General features: G+C 44.4%; 1 protein-coding gene across 1 annotated transcript; it reads left to right on the forward strand.

Moving 5' to 3' along the window:
* The first annotated feature begins 633 nt into the window (after positions 1–633).
* LOC106594646 (interleukin-17 receptor A) lies at positions 634–14,635 on the forward strand. The gene is made up of 14 exons (XM_045700174.1): positions 634–1,020; positions 1,734–1,758; positions 2,723–2,869; positions 3,711–3,832; positions 3,922–4,048; positions 4,233–4,280; positions 4,886–5,040; positions 8,261–8,335; positions 8,478–8,544; positions 8,617–8,751; positions 9,538–9,779; positions 10,499–10,828; positions 12,956–13,508; positions 13,628–14,635. Exons 1-14 carry the CDS (start codon positions 922–924, stop codon positions 14,356–14,358), a joined length of 2,856 nt encoding a protein of 951 aa, XP_045556130.1. The 5' UTR covers positions 634–921; the 3' UTR covers positions 14,359–14,635.
* The last annotated feature ends 1,408 nt before the right edge of the window (positions 14,636–16,043 follow it).

Consider the following 16,043-nt stretch of genomic DNA (forward strand, 5'->3'; position numbering starts at 1 on the left):
GGAAATATAAATATGATAACTTGGAGTGAAGCATGTCTAACTGGAAATATAAATATGATAACTTGGAGTGAAACATGCCTAACTGGAAATATAAATATGATAACTTGGAGTGAAGCATGCCTAACTGGAAATATAAATATGATAACTTGGAGTGAAGCATGCCTAACTGGAAATATAAATATGATAACTTGGAGTGAGGCATGCCTAACTGGAAATATAAATATGATAACTTGGAGTGAAACATGCCTAACTGGAAATATAAATATGATAACTTGGAGTGAGGCATGTCTAACTGGAAATATAAATATGATAACTTGGAGTGAAACATGCCTTACTGGAAATATAAATATTATAACTTGGAGTGATCAAGTCTAACTGGAAATACAAATATGCAATGACTATAATAATAGTGTACTCTATGTAATCTTCCCAAATGGCACCCTATTCCCTACATAGTGCACTACTTCTGGCCCGATCCCTATTGGACCTGGCTAAAAGTAGTGCACTACACAGGAAATAGGGTGCCATTTGGGAGAGCCCCTATATACCCACGCACCTGACACACAAAGAGGAAGGAGAAAAAACAATATTTCCAGTAGATCAGGTGTTCTTCACATTTGCATAACCACCAGGAAGTTACAGTAAGTTAGGCATTTAGACGTTGTACCGACCTTCCTTCACGGGGAATTCTGAGTATTTACCTTCATGAGACATTTCGTGGACTCCCCATGTGAACGGCATCTTATTTACTGTCTGTCTAGTATAGCTACTGTATTGTACAGTAAATGCGCGTTTACAGATTAGAGAGAGTTTTTCTTTGTTTCTATCGTGACGGGTGCGCTACATTTATGATTCCAATGACAATTAGAAATGTGAAAATGATTTGCGGGAGGAAAGCTACTCGCTTTTGACTAAACGAAAATGAAGTTACTTCTCCCGGTGGGATTGTTGTTGGCGTTTGTCTCTACTTCATCAAGTCTATGGATTTTGACATGGCCCACACTAAACTGTACTCAGGAGGTAAATGACGACTGACTTTTAAAAATGTATTCGGGTAAACGGTCAAACTCTCTCAGTGCATCAGTACATCCGGCAGGGATCGGGAGTCCCATAGTGCGGCGCACAGTTGGCCCTGCGTGGCCCGGGTTTGGCCGGGGTAGGACGTTATTGGAAATGAGAATTTATTATTAACTGACTTGTCTAGTTAAATAAAAGTTACATTAAAAATATATATCTATAATCTGTCCATCAGGCTGACTTTCATTATGCCAAGGCTACTAATTTACTTTATCATAATAAGATAAATATCTTATCAAAAAAGATGACTACTCATTCTATCGTTCTTTGAAATTGTGATATTATCAAAAACACCACTAATCTCAGCAAGTACATTTATTTGTAATGCATTCAAAATAATTAAAGGACAAATACAGGTGTTTTTTTTTTCCTTCTCATTTACAGTTTGTGATGTCACTATGACCATTTCCAGTGGTCTTTTCAAACAGCTTTTTACACTACAAGGGCATTATCATAATTTTCACAATTTCACAGTATTATTCCAACCTCATAGTGTGTAAATATATCTAAAACAGAGGAAAGTCCGTTTTTTTTTGGCAGTGCTAGACTTAACAGAAATACATGATTAGTTCATCATACATTCTCAGTTGTTGTTGTTTCTTGTTCTATGGTTTTCATTTGCTCATGTGCCTGTGTACGTTCCTGTTTTTGTGCAGGGTTTGAGATGTGAAGCCAACATCAGTGAGTAGTATCTCTGACGTTCCATAGACTCTTACTATTGGTCCACACAGTGTTTTACAGTGTGGGGTTGTTTTGTTCAAACAAACGGTTGCATTGTTCCTTTTTGACGTGATAGTTCATCACTTCCTTCATCAACAAGTGCTCCCCTCCCCTCCCCCTCTGCTCCCCCTCCCCTCCACTCTGCTCCCCTCCCCCCTCTGCTCCCCCTCCCCTCCCCCCTCTGCTCCCCTCCCCCCTCTGCTCCCCCTCCCCTCCGCTCTGCTCCCCCCCCCTCTGCTCCCCCTCCCCTCCCCCTCTGCTCCCCCTCTGCTCCCCCTCCCCTCCCCCCTCTGCTCCCTCCCTCCCCCCCTGCTCCCCCTCCGCTCTGCTCCCCTCCTCTCCTCACCTCTCCTCCCCTCCCATCTCCTCTCCTCCTCTCCTCTCCTCTCCTCTGCTCCCCTCCCATCTCCTCTCCTCCCCTCCCATCTCCTCTCCTCTCCTCCCCTCCCATCTCCCTCTCCTCCCTCCCATCTCATCTCCTCCCCTCCCCTCCCATCTCCTCTCCTCTCCTCCCCATCCCCTCCCATCTCCTCTCCCCTCCTCCCTCCCATCTCCTCTCCTCTCCTCTCCTCTCCTCCCCATCCCCTCCCATCTCCTCTCCTCCCCTCCCATCTCTCTCCTCCCCTCCCATCTCCTCTCCTCCCCTCTCCCTCTCCTCTCCTCCCCTCCCATCTCCTCTCCTCCCCACCCCCTCCCATCTCCTCCCTCCCCTCCTCCCCTCCCATCTCCTCTCCTCCCCTCCACTCCCATCTCCTCTCCTCTCCTCTGCTCCCCTCCCATCTCCTCCTCTTCCATCTCCTCTCCTCCCCTCCCATCTCCTCTCCCCTCCTCCCCTCCCATCTCCTCTCCTCCCCTCCTCCCCTCCCATCTCCTCTCCTCCCCATCCCCTCCCATCTCCTCTCCTCTCCTTCCCTCCCCTCCATAGATAACTGCCTGGATAAAGGGTGGTTGAGGCCTCGGCTCTACACTCCTAACAGCCCAGTGAACCTAGAGGTGGAGCTGGACACTAGAGAAGATGAGGAGGGACACCTGGTGCCTGTTTTAGTGGCCCGATGGAAAGCTCAGGATGAAGGTGGGTTGACTGGCCACTATCACAGTGTGACATGACCTTGCCTCCCTATTAAAGCGCACTAAGCCACAGGGTGCTATTTGTTAGATGTGGAATAAGTGGAGAGTAGCACTAAGCCACAGGGTGCTATTTGTTAGATGTGGAATAAGTGGAGAGTAGCACTAAGCCACAGGGTGCTATTTGTTAGATGTGTAATAAGTGGAGAGTAGCACTAAGCCACAGGGTGATATTTGTTAGATGTGGAATAAGTGGAGAGTAGCACTAAGCCACAGGTTGCTATTTGTTAGATGTGGAATAAGTGGAGAGTAGCACTAAGCCACAGGGTGCTATTTCTTAGATGTGTAATAAGTGGAGAGTAGCACTAAGCCACAGGGTGATATTTGTTAGATGTGGAATAAGTGGAGAGTAGCACTAAGCCACAGGTTGCTATTTGTTAGATGTGGAATAAGTGGAGAGTAGCACTAAGCCACAGGTTGCTATTTGTTAGATGTGGAATAAGTGGAGAGTAGCACTAAGCCACAGGGTGCTATTTGTTAGATGTGGAATAAGTGGAGAGTAGCACTAAGCCACAGGGTGCTATTTGTTAGATGTGGAATAAGTGGAGAGTAGCACTAAGCCACAGGTTGCTATTTGTTAGATGTGGAATAAGTGGAGAGTAGCACTAAGCCACAGGTTGCTATTTGTTAGATGTGGAATAAGTGGAGAGTAGCACTAAGCCACAGGTTGCTATTTGTTAGATGTGGAATAAGTGGAGAGTAGCACTAGAAGTATATTAGCAGTTTGTGACTTTTACATGTCTTCTTCACCTTCTTCTTCTTCACCTTCTTCTTCTTCTTCTCATCAGGAAGTATTCGTTTCCTGAAAGGAACAGAGCTTCATATTCTGAAGGAAGCCACAAACCAGAATCTGTGTGTTCGATATGAATTCTTCGATAAGATACCCATGCTTAATCCAGCATATGAAAAGGTAGGGCGCATTACAAGTGATCAATTTAACGGTAAATATCCATTCTTACGTGACACACCGTAGTAAACAGACAATGTATTTTCTCTCAGTGGTCTTTCTCCCTGGATCGAGTGGTGGTTGAACCCGGCCTGTCATACGTTGTCTCCGTCTCCAACCTCCCCAAACCAAACCTGAAACACTCTGGTTATAACATCTATAAACATATCACTGTCCCAGGTGAGATGAGTAAAACACAGTGTAGAGACTTTGTACACTAGTCTACTGTCTATTCCTACTGCACATTGGATTGGCATCAACAGCTTTCCAGGTATTCAACATTCAATACCTGAAACATACTTGTTATAACGTTTAGTTCAAAATTCAATTCAATCGTGAGGTAATAGATGTCATTTAACCGTAGATTGTAAAGATCCCAAGATTCAGAGGAGCAAGGTGTGTCTGGAGACCGGTGAGTGACCAATCACATTACTGTTATATTATATGAAGTGGTGAGTGACCAATCACATTACTGTTATATTATATGAAGTGGTGAGTGACCAATCACATTACTGTTATATTATATGAAGTAGTGAGTGACCAATCACATTACTGTTATATTATATGAAGTGGTGAGTGACCAATCACATTACTGTTATATTGAAGTGGTGAGTGACCAATCACATTACTGTTATATTATATGAAGTGGTGAGTGACCAATCACATTACTGTTATATTGAAGTGGTGAGTGACCAATCACATTACTGTTATATTATATGAAGTGGTGAGTGGTTGTAATTAACATCTAGTTAAATAAATATCTTAAAATAAGTCATACAGGTATAATGTTCATAGTGTATTGTGACCAGTTCTTGACTTGGACTGAAATAGGTGCCAGTACTCATTTTGGGTGCCGGTACTGTTTATAGAAACTCCTCAATACTTTTATATAAATAAAATAAATAAATAAATAAATAATAAAATCTAATTCTATAAGAGGTGCATAAACACAAGTAGTAGAACATTCCAGGATGCTGCTACTCAGTTCTGACAGTGTTCCTTTGTTGCTGTGTGAAGGGAGTCTGTGGAGACCTAATACTACGCTGGAGCGGTCTACTGGACCACAAGGCAGAACCACGCTCACTGTCGGGTTTGGTACAGACCAGCACTCACACAACTACAGAGTCTCACTACTGTGCTCCAACAACAGACAATGGCAGGACACAGACATGGTATGGTTATTCATGTTATGAATGGCTTATGAATGCCTTATGAACGGCTTATGAATGGCTTATGAATGGCTTAAGAATGCCTTATGAATTTTTACATTTCATTTCAGTCATTTAGCAGACGCTCTTATCCAGAGCGACTTACAGTAGTGAATGCATACATTTCATTTCACGCATTTTGAGTGATGAATGGATGGCTTATGAATGGCTTATGAATGCCTTATGAATGGCTTATGAATGCCTTATGAATCATTTATGAATGCCTTATAAATGATTTATGAATGGCTTATGAATGATTTATGAATGCCTTATAAATGATTTATGAATGCCTTATGAATGATTTATTAATGGCTTATGAATGGCTTATGAATGCCTTATAAATTATTTATGAATGGCTTATGAATGCCTTATGAATGATTTATGAATGGCTTATAAATGACTTATGAATGGCTTATGAAGTCAATAGACATATGTAGGTTCCCTTTAACAAATTAGGCTCCCGAGTGGTGCAGCGGTCTAAGGCATTGCATCTCAGTGCTAGAGGCGTCACTACAGACCATGGTTCGATCCCGGGCTGTATCACAATTGATCGTTGATCGAGAGTCCCATAGGGTGGCGCACAATTGGTCCAGTGTCGTCTGGGTTAGGGGTTAGGGTAGGCCGTCATTGTAAAATAACAATTTGTTCTTAACTGACATGCATAGTTAAATAAAAAAATACATAAATAACTAAGGGCGTGTCCCAAATGACACCCTACTTCCTATCAAGTAAACTACTTATAGGGTTCTGGTCAAAAGTAGTGCACTATATAGGGAATAGGGTGCTCTATTCTAAGTGATAAGGTAATCAAATGGCTACCCGGACTATTTGCATTGTATACCCCCCCCCAAACCCTCTTTTACGCTGCTGCTACTCTCTGTTTATCATATATGCATTGTCACTTTAACTATACATTCATGTACATACTACCTCAATTGTCCCGCCCAACCAGTGCCCCCGAACATTGGCTAACTGGGCTATCTGCATTGTGTCCCGCCACCCGCCAACCCCTCTTTTTTACGCTACTGCTACTCTCTGTTCATCATATATGCATAGTCACTTTAACCATATCTACATGTACATACTACCTCAATCAGCCTGACTAACCGGTGTCTGTATGTAGCCTCGCTACTTTTATAGCCTCACTACTGTATATAGCCTCTCTACTGTATATAGCCTGTCTTTTTACTGTTGTTTTATTTCTTTACTTACCTATTGTTCACCTAATACCTTTTTTGCACTATGGGTTAGAGCCTGTAAGTAATCATTTCACTGTAAGGTCTATACCTGTTGTATTCAGCGCATGTGGCAAATAAACTTTGATTTGAAGTGTTACCGTTTTTTTACATCCTTCTCATTGTGTAAAGAACTACATCATCAGCAGAATTGTGTCTGTAGCTCGCTACATGACGTTACAGACATCGGTACAGAAGACGTGTTGTTTTCCCTTCCAATGGTTTGACCTAGAACATTTAGGTTTGCAAAGCGAGACACTGCACATCCTGTGTCACACTTCATCGATGTGGTTCTGCCTCAGATTCTAATCTTCTTCACACATACAGAGCATTCGGAAAGTATTCAGACCCCTTGACTTTTTCCACATTATGTTATGTTACAGCCTTATTCTAAAATGGATTAAATTGTTTTTTTACTCATCAATCTACACACAATACCCCATAATGACATCACAATACCCCATAATGACATCACAATACCCCATAATGACAAAGCAAAAACAGTTTTTTAGAAATTGTTGCAAATGTATAAAAAAAAGCCAGGAAATATCACATTTACGTAAGTATTCAGGCCCTTTACTCAGTATTTTGTTGAAGCATCTTTGCTAGCGATTACAGCAGTGATTCTTCTTGGGTATGACACTACAAGCTTGGCACACCTGTATTTGGGGAGTTTCTCCCATTCTTCTCTGCAGATCCTCTCAAGCTCTGTCAGGATGGATGAGGAGCGTCACTGCACAGCTATTTTCAGGTCTCTCCAGAGATGTTCGATCGGGTTCAAGTCTAGGCTCTGGCTGGGCCACTCAAGGACATTCAGAGACTTGTCCCAAAGCCACTCCTGTGTTGTCTTGGCTGTGTGCTTAGAGTCGTTGTCCTGTTGGAAGGTAAACCTTCGCCCCAGTCTGAGATCCTGAGCGCTCTGGAGCAGGTTTTCATCAAGGATCTCTCTGTACTTTGCTCCGTTCATCTTTCCCTCGATCCTGACTAGTCTCCCACTCCCTGCCGCTGAAAAACATCCCCACAGCATGATGCTGCCACCACCATGCTTCACCGTAGGGATGGTGTCAGGTTTCATCAGACCGGAGAATCTTGATTCTGATGGTCTGAGAGTCAGTTAGACCAAGCGGTCTGTCATGTGCCTTTTACTGAGGAGTGGCTTCCGTCTGGCTACTCTAGCATAAAGGCCTGATTGGTGGAGTGCTGCAGAGATGATTGTCCTTCTGGAAGGTTCTTCCATCTCCACAGAGGAACTCTGGAGCTCTGTCAGAGTGACCATCGGGTTCTTGGTCACCTCCCTGACCAAGGCCCTTCTCCCCCGATTGCTCAGTTTGGCTGGGCAGCCAGCTCTAGGAAGAGTCTTGGTGGTTCCAAACTTCTTCCATTTAAGAATGATGGAGGCCACTGTCTTCTTGGGACCTTCAATGCTGCAGAAATGTTTTGGTACCCTTCCCCAGATCTGTGCTTCGACACAATCCTGTCTCGGAGGTCTACGGACAATTCCTTCTACCTCATGGCCTGGTTTTTGCTCTGACATGCACTGTCAACTGTGGGACCTTATATAGACAAGTGTGTGCCTTTTCAAATCATGTCCAATCAAGTTGTAGAAACATCTGAAGGATGATCAATGGAAACAGGATGTACCTGAGCTCAATTTACAGTCTCATAGCAAAGGGTCTGAATACTTATATAAATAAAGTATTTCTGTTTTTTATTTGTAATACATTTGCCAAAACTTCTAAAACTCTGTTTTCACTTTGTCATTATGGTATTGTGTGTAGATTGATGAGGATTTCTTTTTAATGTCATCCATTTTAGAATAAGGCTGTAACATAACAAAATGTGGAAATGGGGAAGGGGTCTGAATACTTTCCCAAGGCACCGTACCTACGTCTATGATGTAGAGATCAAGCAGAAAGATAAACGAGTTCATATCTTATGTTTTTCTTTAGACCAACCAAACACTGCTGAATGTAGCGTTTGACCTGGAGAAGTGGCCCCGGACCTGTTGCCATTTTGATGTGGAGGTAAGTCCTCCTTAGAACTTTACAACTTACTTGTTTCCGTCAAATTGCCGGCAGTGTTCAGCAAGCTAGAGGTTTATGTTGTAGACCTGTTGTGTACCTGATAGTGGCCTAGTAAAGCACAGCTTCATTTTCCTCCTACTAGATCCAGCCGTTTTTTAGCCGTTGCAACAACGACTGTGTGCGAAGACGGAGAACGTTTAACATATGTGGTAGGTTCATCAACAAGTCTATTTATTACCTATTTTATGTTCTCCACTAACAGAATATTGGTGTGATTTCAGGGACCCCTCCAACTGTGTTACCTGGAGATTGTTCATCTCCTAAAATCTACACCGCCGTAGCAGCCGTGGTGCTGCTGCTGGTCAGCGGACTGGTCTGTTGTCTTGTCTATCAACTACGGAGACGGAGAAAGAAAGGTTGGTTGAGGAGAGATGCCGTTATCGCTCACTTAATATCTCTCACTTAATCACTCAAAATGTATTGGAAATGGGTTATTCAGTGCTCCTTAGTGACAAACAAGTTATTTTGACAAGTCTCTATTTGACTTACTTTGGCTGTTCTGAAATACAGGCATGTATATGATATGCTTCGTTACTGCACGGCCATGTAGCCATAACTAAATGCATGACATTAATTAAGACATTAGCAGAATATGATGGTTAAGAAATGAGGATGGATTTTGGGAGTCAATGGTCCGTGAAATAGAGGAGCATCAATCTGACTTCCTGTTTCATAGTTTCATCTTTCTAGTTGGTACTTTTATTGCTATCTTCTTGTTCTCTTTTTTTTTCATTTTCTCATTATTCTCTTTATCACTCTTTCTCCTCTCACTCCCCTCCCTTCCTCCCTTCCTCTTTCTCCCTCCCTCCCTCCCTCCCTCCCTCCCTCCCTCCCTCCCTCCCTCCCTCCCTCCCTCCCTCCCTCCCTCCCTCTCTCTCTCCCTCCCTCTCTGCTCTGTCTCCCTCCCTCCCTCCCTCCCTCTCTCTCTCCCTCCCTCTCTGTCTCTCTCTCTGTCTCTCCCTCCCTTCCCTCTCTCTCTCCCTCCCTACCTCCATCTCTCTCTTTCCCTCCCCTCCTTCCCTCTCTGTCTCTCTCTGTCTCTCCCTCTCTCTCTCTGCTCTGTCTCTTCCCTCCCTCTTTCTCCCTACCTACCTCCATCTCTCTCTTTCCCTCCCCTCCTTCCCTCTCTGTCTCTCCTTCAGTCCTACCAGGCCCCTATCCCCCAGCTGTAGAGCTAGAGGCCCAGATTCCTCATCTCCCCAGGGTTCCTCCCAGGGTGTTGGTGATCTACTCTCAGGACCATCCTCTCTACAGGAAGATAGTCCTGAAGCTCTGTGCCTTCCTCCAGGCCAAGTGTGGAACTGAGGTGGTGTTGGACCTTCTAGACACAGCCTGGCTGGGCACTGTGGGGAGACTACCCTGGCTGGAGTGGCAGAGACAACAGGTGGGTAGACACCAGGAGTGCTGATCTAGGATCAAGTGTCCCTTGTTCATGTAATATCCTTCAATATAATCTAAAAGGCTAGACTGCTCCTAGATCAGCAGTCCTGCTCTGAAACGCTTTATACATACAGGCCCGGTAGAGAAGAGGACTAGACGGTTAGGATGTAAAAGTGGGAATCTGAAGGTTGTTGTTTTCAGACCCTGTACCGTTGTTCCCTTTAGCAAGGCACTTGAACAAAACAGAAAAAAATTATGTTTCCACAGATGGACAGATTGACAAATCTGTCTCTCTCCCCCTCTCTCCTCGATCCCCTCTCATCTTCTCTTGTCCTCTCTTCTCTCCTCTTCTCTCCCCCTCGTCTCTCCCCCTCTCTTCTCTCCTCTTCGCTTCTCGTCTCTCCCCCTCTCTCCTCTCCTCTTCTCTCCTCTCCTCCTCTTTTCTCCGCTTCTCTCCCCCTCTCTCCTCTCCGCTTCTCTCCCCCTCTCTCTTCTTCCTCTCTTTTCTCCTCTTCTGTCCCCCCTCTCTTCTCTCCTCTCCTCCTCTTTTCTCCGCTTCTCTCCCCCTCTCTCCTCTTCCTCTCTTTTCTCCTCTCCTCTCCTCCTCTCTCCTCTTCTTGTCTTCTCCTCTCCTGCCTCTTCTCTCCTCTTCTCTCCTCTTTTCTTTCCTTGTCAACTCCTCTCTTCTCCTCTCCTCCCCCTCTCTCCGCTTCTCTCCTACAGGTCAACAAATCATCAGACAAGATCCTGGTCCTCTGTTCTCGTGGCGTCCAGGCCAAGTGGAGGGCGATGTGTGGCCAGAGTCGTGTGACGTTAAGAGAGGACCTCCGGTCGCCCATCGACGACATGCTGACCCCGGCCCTCAACCTCTTCCTGCCCGACATGCAGCAGGCCGCCGCGCTGGGGAAGTACATGGTGGCCTACTTTGACGATGTCGGCAGCGAGCGTGACGTGCCGTCTGTCTTCGACATCGCTGTGAAGTACAAGCTAATGAAGCACTTTGAGGAGCTCTGCTTCAGGATCCTGGACCAGGAGAAGTACGCACCAGGACAGGTCAGTTTGTTGATGGGATCTCCCTATGCTTCCTGCCTGGTCTGTTGTTCTGTACCCTAGTGTATGGGACAGGGACGGCCAGTCTGGTCCTAGCTTTCTCAAGGTAATAGTTAGGGATGCACTATATATCGGTGAACACATCAGAATCTGTTGTGGAAAATACCAGAGCTTGTGAATTCAATTAGACTTTATCACAGAGAGCAACAAAGCCGAGTTAGTTCAGGAAACAACTGAATCTCCATTCTTAGTGCTTGGTTTTTATACAGTCTTACCTTTACATAACGTCATCACCCCATTTTCCCAATCTTGTTGTCTTACTTAGTTTCCATCCTCTTATTGGCTCAGACATTGGGGCATAGATTCTATTGGTGGCCTGACATGCCTTAGCTAATGTTCCTGTCCAAAGGTCTTCACAAGTTCAGACTGACGTTGTCTTATGTATGATTAACCCATGTGCGTGTCCCAGTATCCTTCACAAGATTAGATATGGCCCAGACCAGTCACGTCTTGTTAGTTTACCTTGCTTCGCCTCATCGACACAGATTCTGCTTACGTTCTGTTTTTTTACATGTCCAATGGTCAATTCGATGTTGATCCAGCTTTGTACACTCACATGGGCTTAGCGTTCATTCTGCTTACACACGTCTAATATTTAAGCTTATATTAATTATTGTTTCTACTTCAAAGAGAACAGTATAGGTACTGAGAATCATCAGATGACTGGAAAATCTCCAACAAATCGGACGATATTAGCTAAAAATGGCAACATCGGTATCGGCCCGATGTCTAGTTTAACGCCGATGTTTAAAACCGATGTCAAAGCTGACGTGCATACCTATATAACGTAGGTACATGACGTAATGACGCCACGTAAAATCTTGCGCTACACGTGTAACACAGAATTCCTAACCTAGCCCACAATGTCTGCTGTGTGGATCGAGCAGTCGTAAAGTCGAGCAGTAATTTGAAAGAGAAAGAAAATTTCAGCGAGAGACAACTCAAAGTTGAAATCCTTTAAAGCCAACACTATCAGTAGCACTGTCAAAGCTGTACAAAACAGTCTGCAAACAAGCAAACACCGTCCACGAACTATGTGTTTTCAATACCGCGTTGGTAGTAAAGCATAATTTGTTCACCGCAACTTCTGGGGTAGCTAGCTTTAGCTTGGTACCTAGCTAGCACCAATACAACCAGCCTGAAAACAATGACCAGTAGAAACTGCAGCCATTTTCATTTTTCTTAGCAATGATTTAGGAATCCTTGTGAGTAAGTATTAGCTAGGAAGCCACTTGTTGTTCGCCAATTGAAATTGAACTTCAGTTCATGAAAATAAATAGCTAGCCAGCTACTTAACCCTTTTGCCCAAAGCTAACGTTATAAGCAGCCAGCTAACTTAATCTGGCTAGTGATGCTCGAACCGGACTGGGTTATGTGTTGTGAAGCTAGCCACAATAAGGATTAGCCACAACAGTGGACTTTGCGGTTGGCCTTCAAAATAAAAGTATGTAATTAACAGTGATGCAAATGAATACAAATAGTAGAATTATGCCATACTTTTATTTTTAAGGCTAACCGCAAAGTCCACTATTGTGGCTAATCCTTATTGTGGCTAGCTTCACATAGATGGGTCCAACCAACATTAATCAAATAAGAACTGTCTTATAAATTAGGGTTATTTTAGATGATGACACCTAGCTATATAGTTAGCTGGCTAACGATAGCTACTGAAACAGATGATGTCGTTTTGCTACGTTTTTGGGGAAGAACATTGTCCGCATCCATGAGCTAGCTAGCTTTTTTTATGACCAGCACTGTAGGTGCGCTAGACAACTTTACCCGCATCATAGCAGACGTATCGATGAATCGTTGTGACATATGAAATACGAGTGGTAGTGTAATCAATGTGTAATAACATACGTAAAAAAATGAATGAATGCATTAAATTATTACTGCGCCCCTGGCCCAGTCATGTGAAATCCATAGATTAGGGCCTAATGAATTTATTTCAATTGACTGATTTCCTTATATGAACTGTAACTCAGTAAAATTTTCAAAGTTGTTGCGTTTATATTTTTGTTCAGTATATTTTGAACGTGTCAAATAAAATGAATTAATTAATTCAATCAGGTCAGCCACATCGAGGGGATCGGAGTGGAAGAGTACTTCAAATGTCCATCGGGGAGGGATCTGCGTGACGCCATCGAAGCCTTCCAGGTGTTCCAGCTAGAAAACCCAGACTGGTTTGAACAGGAGTGTGTTGACATCAACGCAGAGGAGGAAGTGGTCGCAGTAACAGAGTATGATGCTCTACTGGAAAATCCGGTCGCGCCTGTTCTAGAGTTTGTTCCAGAGTACAGGGAGGGGCCACCTGTTCTAGAGTTTGTTCCAGAATACAGGGAGGGGCCACCTGTTCTAGAGTTTGTTCCAGAATACAGGGAGGGGCCACCTGTTCTAGAGTTTGTTCCAGAATACAGGGAGGGGCCTCCTGTTCTAGAGTTTGTTCCAGAATACAGGAAGGGGCCTCCTGTTCTACAGTGTGTTCCAGAATACAGGAAGGGGCCTCCTGTTCTGGAGATTGTTCCAGAATACAGGAAGGGGCCTCCAATCTCCAGCTATGATGTAGAGATCAATGAAAACAGCCAGGGAGTCCAGGTCTTGACTCCTGAAGTGAGACTGGAAGGTAAGCTTATCAGAGGGGAGTGGAATGATAGCACAAACTGACTGGTGCCCAGGCTAGGGGTTTGGTACAACAGAACAAATGTCTGTCTAGTATGGATTAATAAAGTCTTCTTCTTCCAGGTAATGGGACGTCTGTGCTGGAGCTTCTTCCAAGGGTCAGCTCTGACAGCCACCAGGTGTACCCATCATACCCAGTCGTTGAGGCCCCACCTGGGGTACTTATCTCTGATCTGCACCCCCATGCCCTGGAGAGTCAACCCTGTGGGTTGTCAGATCTTCTCCTGAGTGAGCCACCTTTGGCCAGAGAGAACTGTCTCCACCTACAGGAGAGGTGGGGAACAGCAGACCGCTGCCCTCTAGAGAACGAGGAGGAGGCATACAGTCCTTCTTGTCAACCCTCTGTTGACACCCTGGAACAACTAATGTCTCTCCAGCTGTCACTCTGTGGTCTCAGTGCTATCCCAGAAATCACCTCTGTGTCCACAGAGAATGGCTACTTATCACAACAGCATGGAGAGATGGACCTATCACTTCCTGTCAAGATGAGCCAATCACAACTGTCCTTCAGCTCCATCCAGGTTACCCCACCTGTACCAATGGCTAGTCAGATTCAGTACCTCCCTCCCCTGCCAGAGATAACCCACTCCCAGCCGGTAGAGATGGAGGAAGGTGGGGAGGTGATGAAGCCTGCTGCCCAGGAGAAGAGACCCGTCAGTGGGTCAGACCTGGGCTATATCTCCAGGAGCTCCTTCCAGCAGGACTCTTCTGTACACTACCCTGTAGGAGAGGCCAGCGACAATCCACTGGTGGCGCTGGCCAGGTTACAACAGGCTCTCTACCTAAACAATTAAATACTCTGGCTTCTGCAATAAGATGCAGAGGGAACGTTGTTAATCATATATTCTGGATCATAAACACTTTAGTTGTTCAGCATTGTCTTTCATATTGTTATAACACTTTTGTCTATAAAGTTTTTCTGATTTCCTGTTTGAAATGATACACAACCTGGGGAGTCAATGAATCAGCCAATGGGTTTGTACAGCATAATCCATACATTTAGTTCTGACATCACTTCCTTATATCTGGTTGTACAGGTTCTACAGGACAATAAAACTGATCATGTCCATATTTCAGATATACACAATACACAACATTCTACATGTAGAATTTGCTTTCTGTAAACAATAACCAGTTTCTGTTTTCCTGTACACTATTTGGGAATCAAGATTTTTGTCCCAAATGGCACACCAATTCCCTATATAGCGCACTACTTTTGACCAGAGCCCTGTGGACACAGCCCCAAATATAAATCCCATTTCAACAAGTTGTTCAACAAGACATAGAAAACATGCATGCTGGGAACAGAACCGTAGTATCTGTTAAATATAAATCAAATGTAGTCAGTCAGAGTTAGTCTTGGACTCTGTAAACCAGTATTCTAGATCCAAGAATGAAAGCCCTTGGTGGTTCAGTGCTTCTTCTATTGGCCTATTACTGTACAGTAAACATATTTTTTGTCAGTACATACATTGTTACAACCTGTCTTATCTAGCCTGGGTACCTGTCTGATTGTGCTGTTATGACAACTCATGACAATGAGCAATGGAGTTGGTGAGAGCACAAACAGATCCGGGGGCCAGGCTCTCTCGTATCATCTCTAAACAGATCCGGGGGCCAGGCTATCTTGTATCATCTCTAAACCCCAAGTACAATTGCGCAAACCTTTTCAATATCTCAATATGCAGCAGTGTCATTGGCACGTAAATAATATCTAAAGAGTATAAAAACATTGTAAATACTTTGGCTTGATTGAGTAGGAACAAACAGAAGCAAGAAAGAGCCATTCCATTTTTATTTGAGTTCAATCAGCCAACAGAAAGGCTAGGTAGAAGGACACCTCAGTTCAATCAGCCAACAGAAAGGTAGGTAGAAGGACACCTCAGTTCAATCAGCCAACGTAAGGCTAGGTAGAAGGACACCTCAGTTCAATCAGCCAACAGAAAGGTAGGTAGAAGGACACCTCAGTTCAATCAGCCAACGTAAGGCTAGGTAGAAGGACACCTCAGTTCAATCAGCCAACAGAAAGGCTAGGTAGAAGGACACCTCAGTTCAATCAGCCAACAGAAAGGTAGGTAGAAGGACACCTCAGTTCAATCAGCCAACAGAAAGGCTAGGTAGAAGGACACCTCAGTTCAATCAGCCAACAGAAAGGCTAGGTAGAAGGACACCTCAGTTCAATCAGCCAACAGAAAGGTAGGTAGAAGGACACCTCAGTTCAATCAGCCAACAGAAAGGTAGGTAGAAGGACACCTCAGTTCAATCAGCCAACGTAAGGCTAGGTAGAAGGACACCTCAGTTCAATCAGCCAACAGAAAGGTAGGTAGAAGGACACCTCAGTTCAATCAGCCAACAGAAAGGTAGGTAGAAGGACACCTCAGTTCAATCAGCCAACAGAAAGGCTAGGTAGAAGGACACCTCAGTTCAATCAGCCAACAGAAAGGCTAGGTAGAAGGACACCTCAGTTCAATCAGCCAAC

Source organism: Salmo salar, chromosome ssa17 (genome assembly GCF_905237065.1).
Source record: "Salmo salar chromosome ssa17, Ssal_v3.1, whole genome shotgun sequence".
Lineage (NCBI taxonomy): Eukaryota > Metazoa > Chordata > Actinopteri > Salmoniformes > Salmonidae > Salmo > Salmo salar.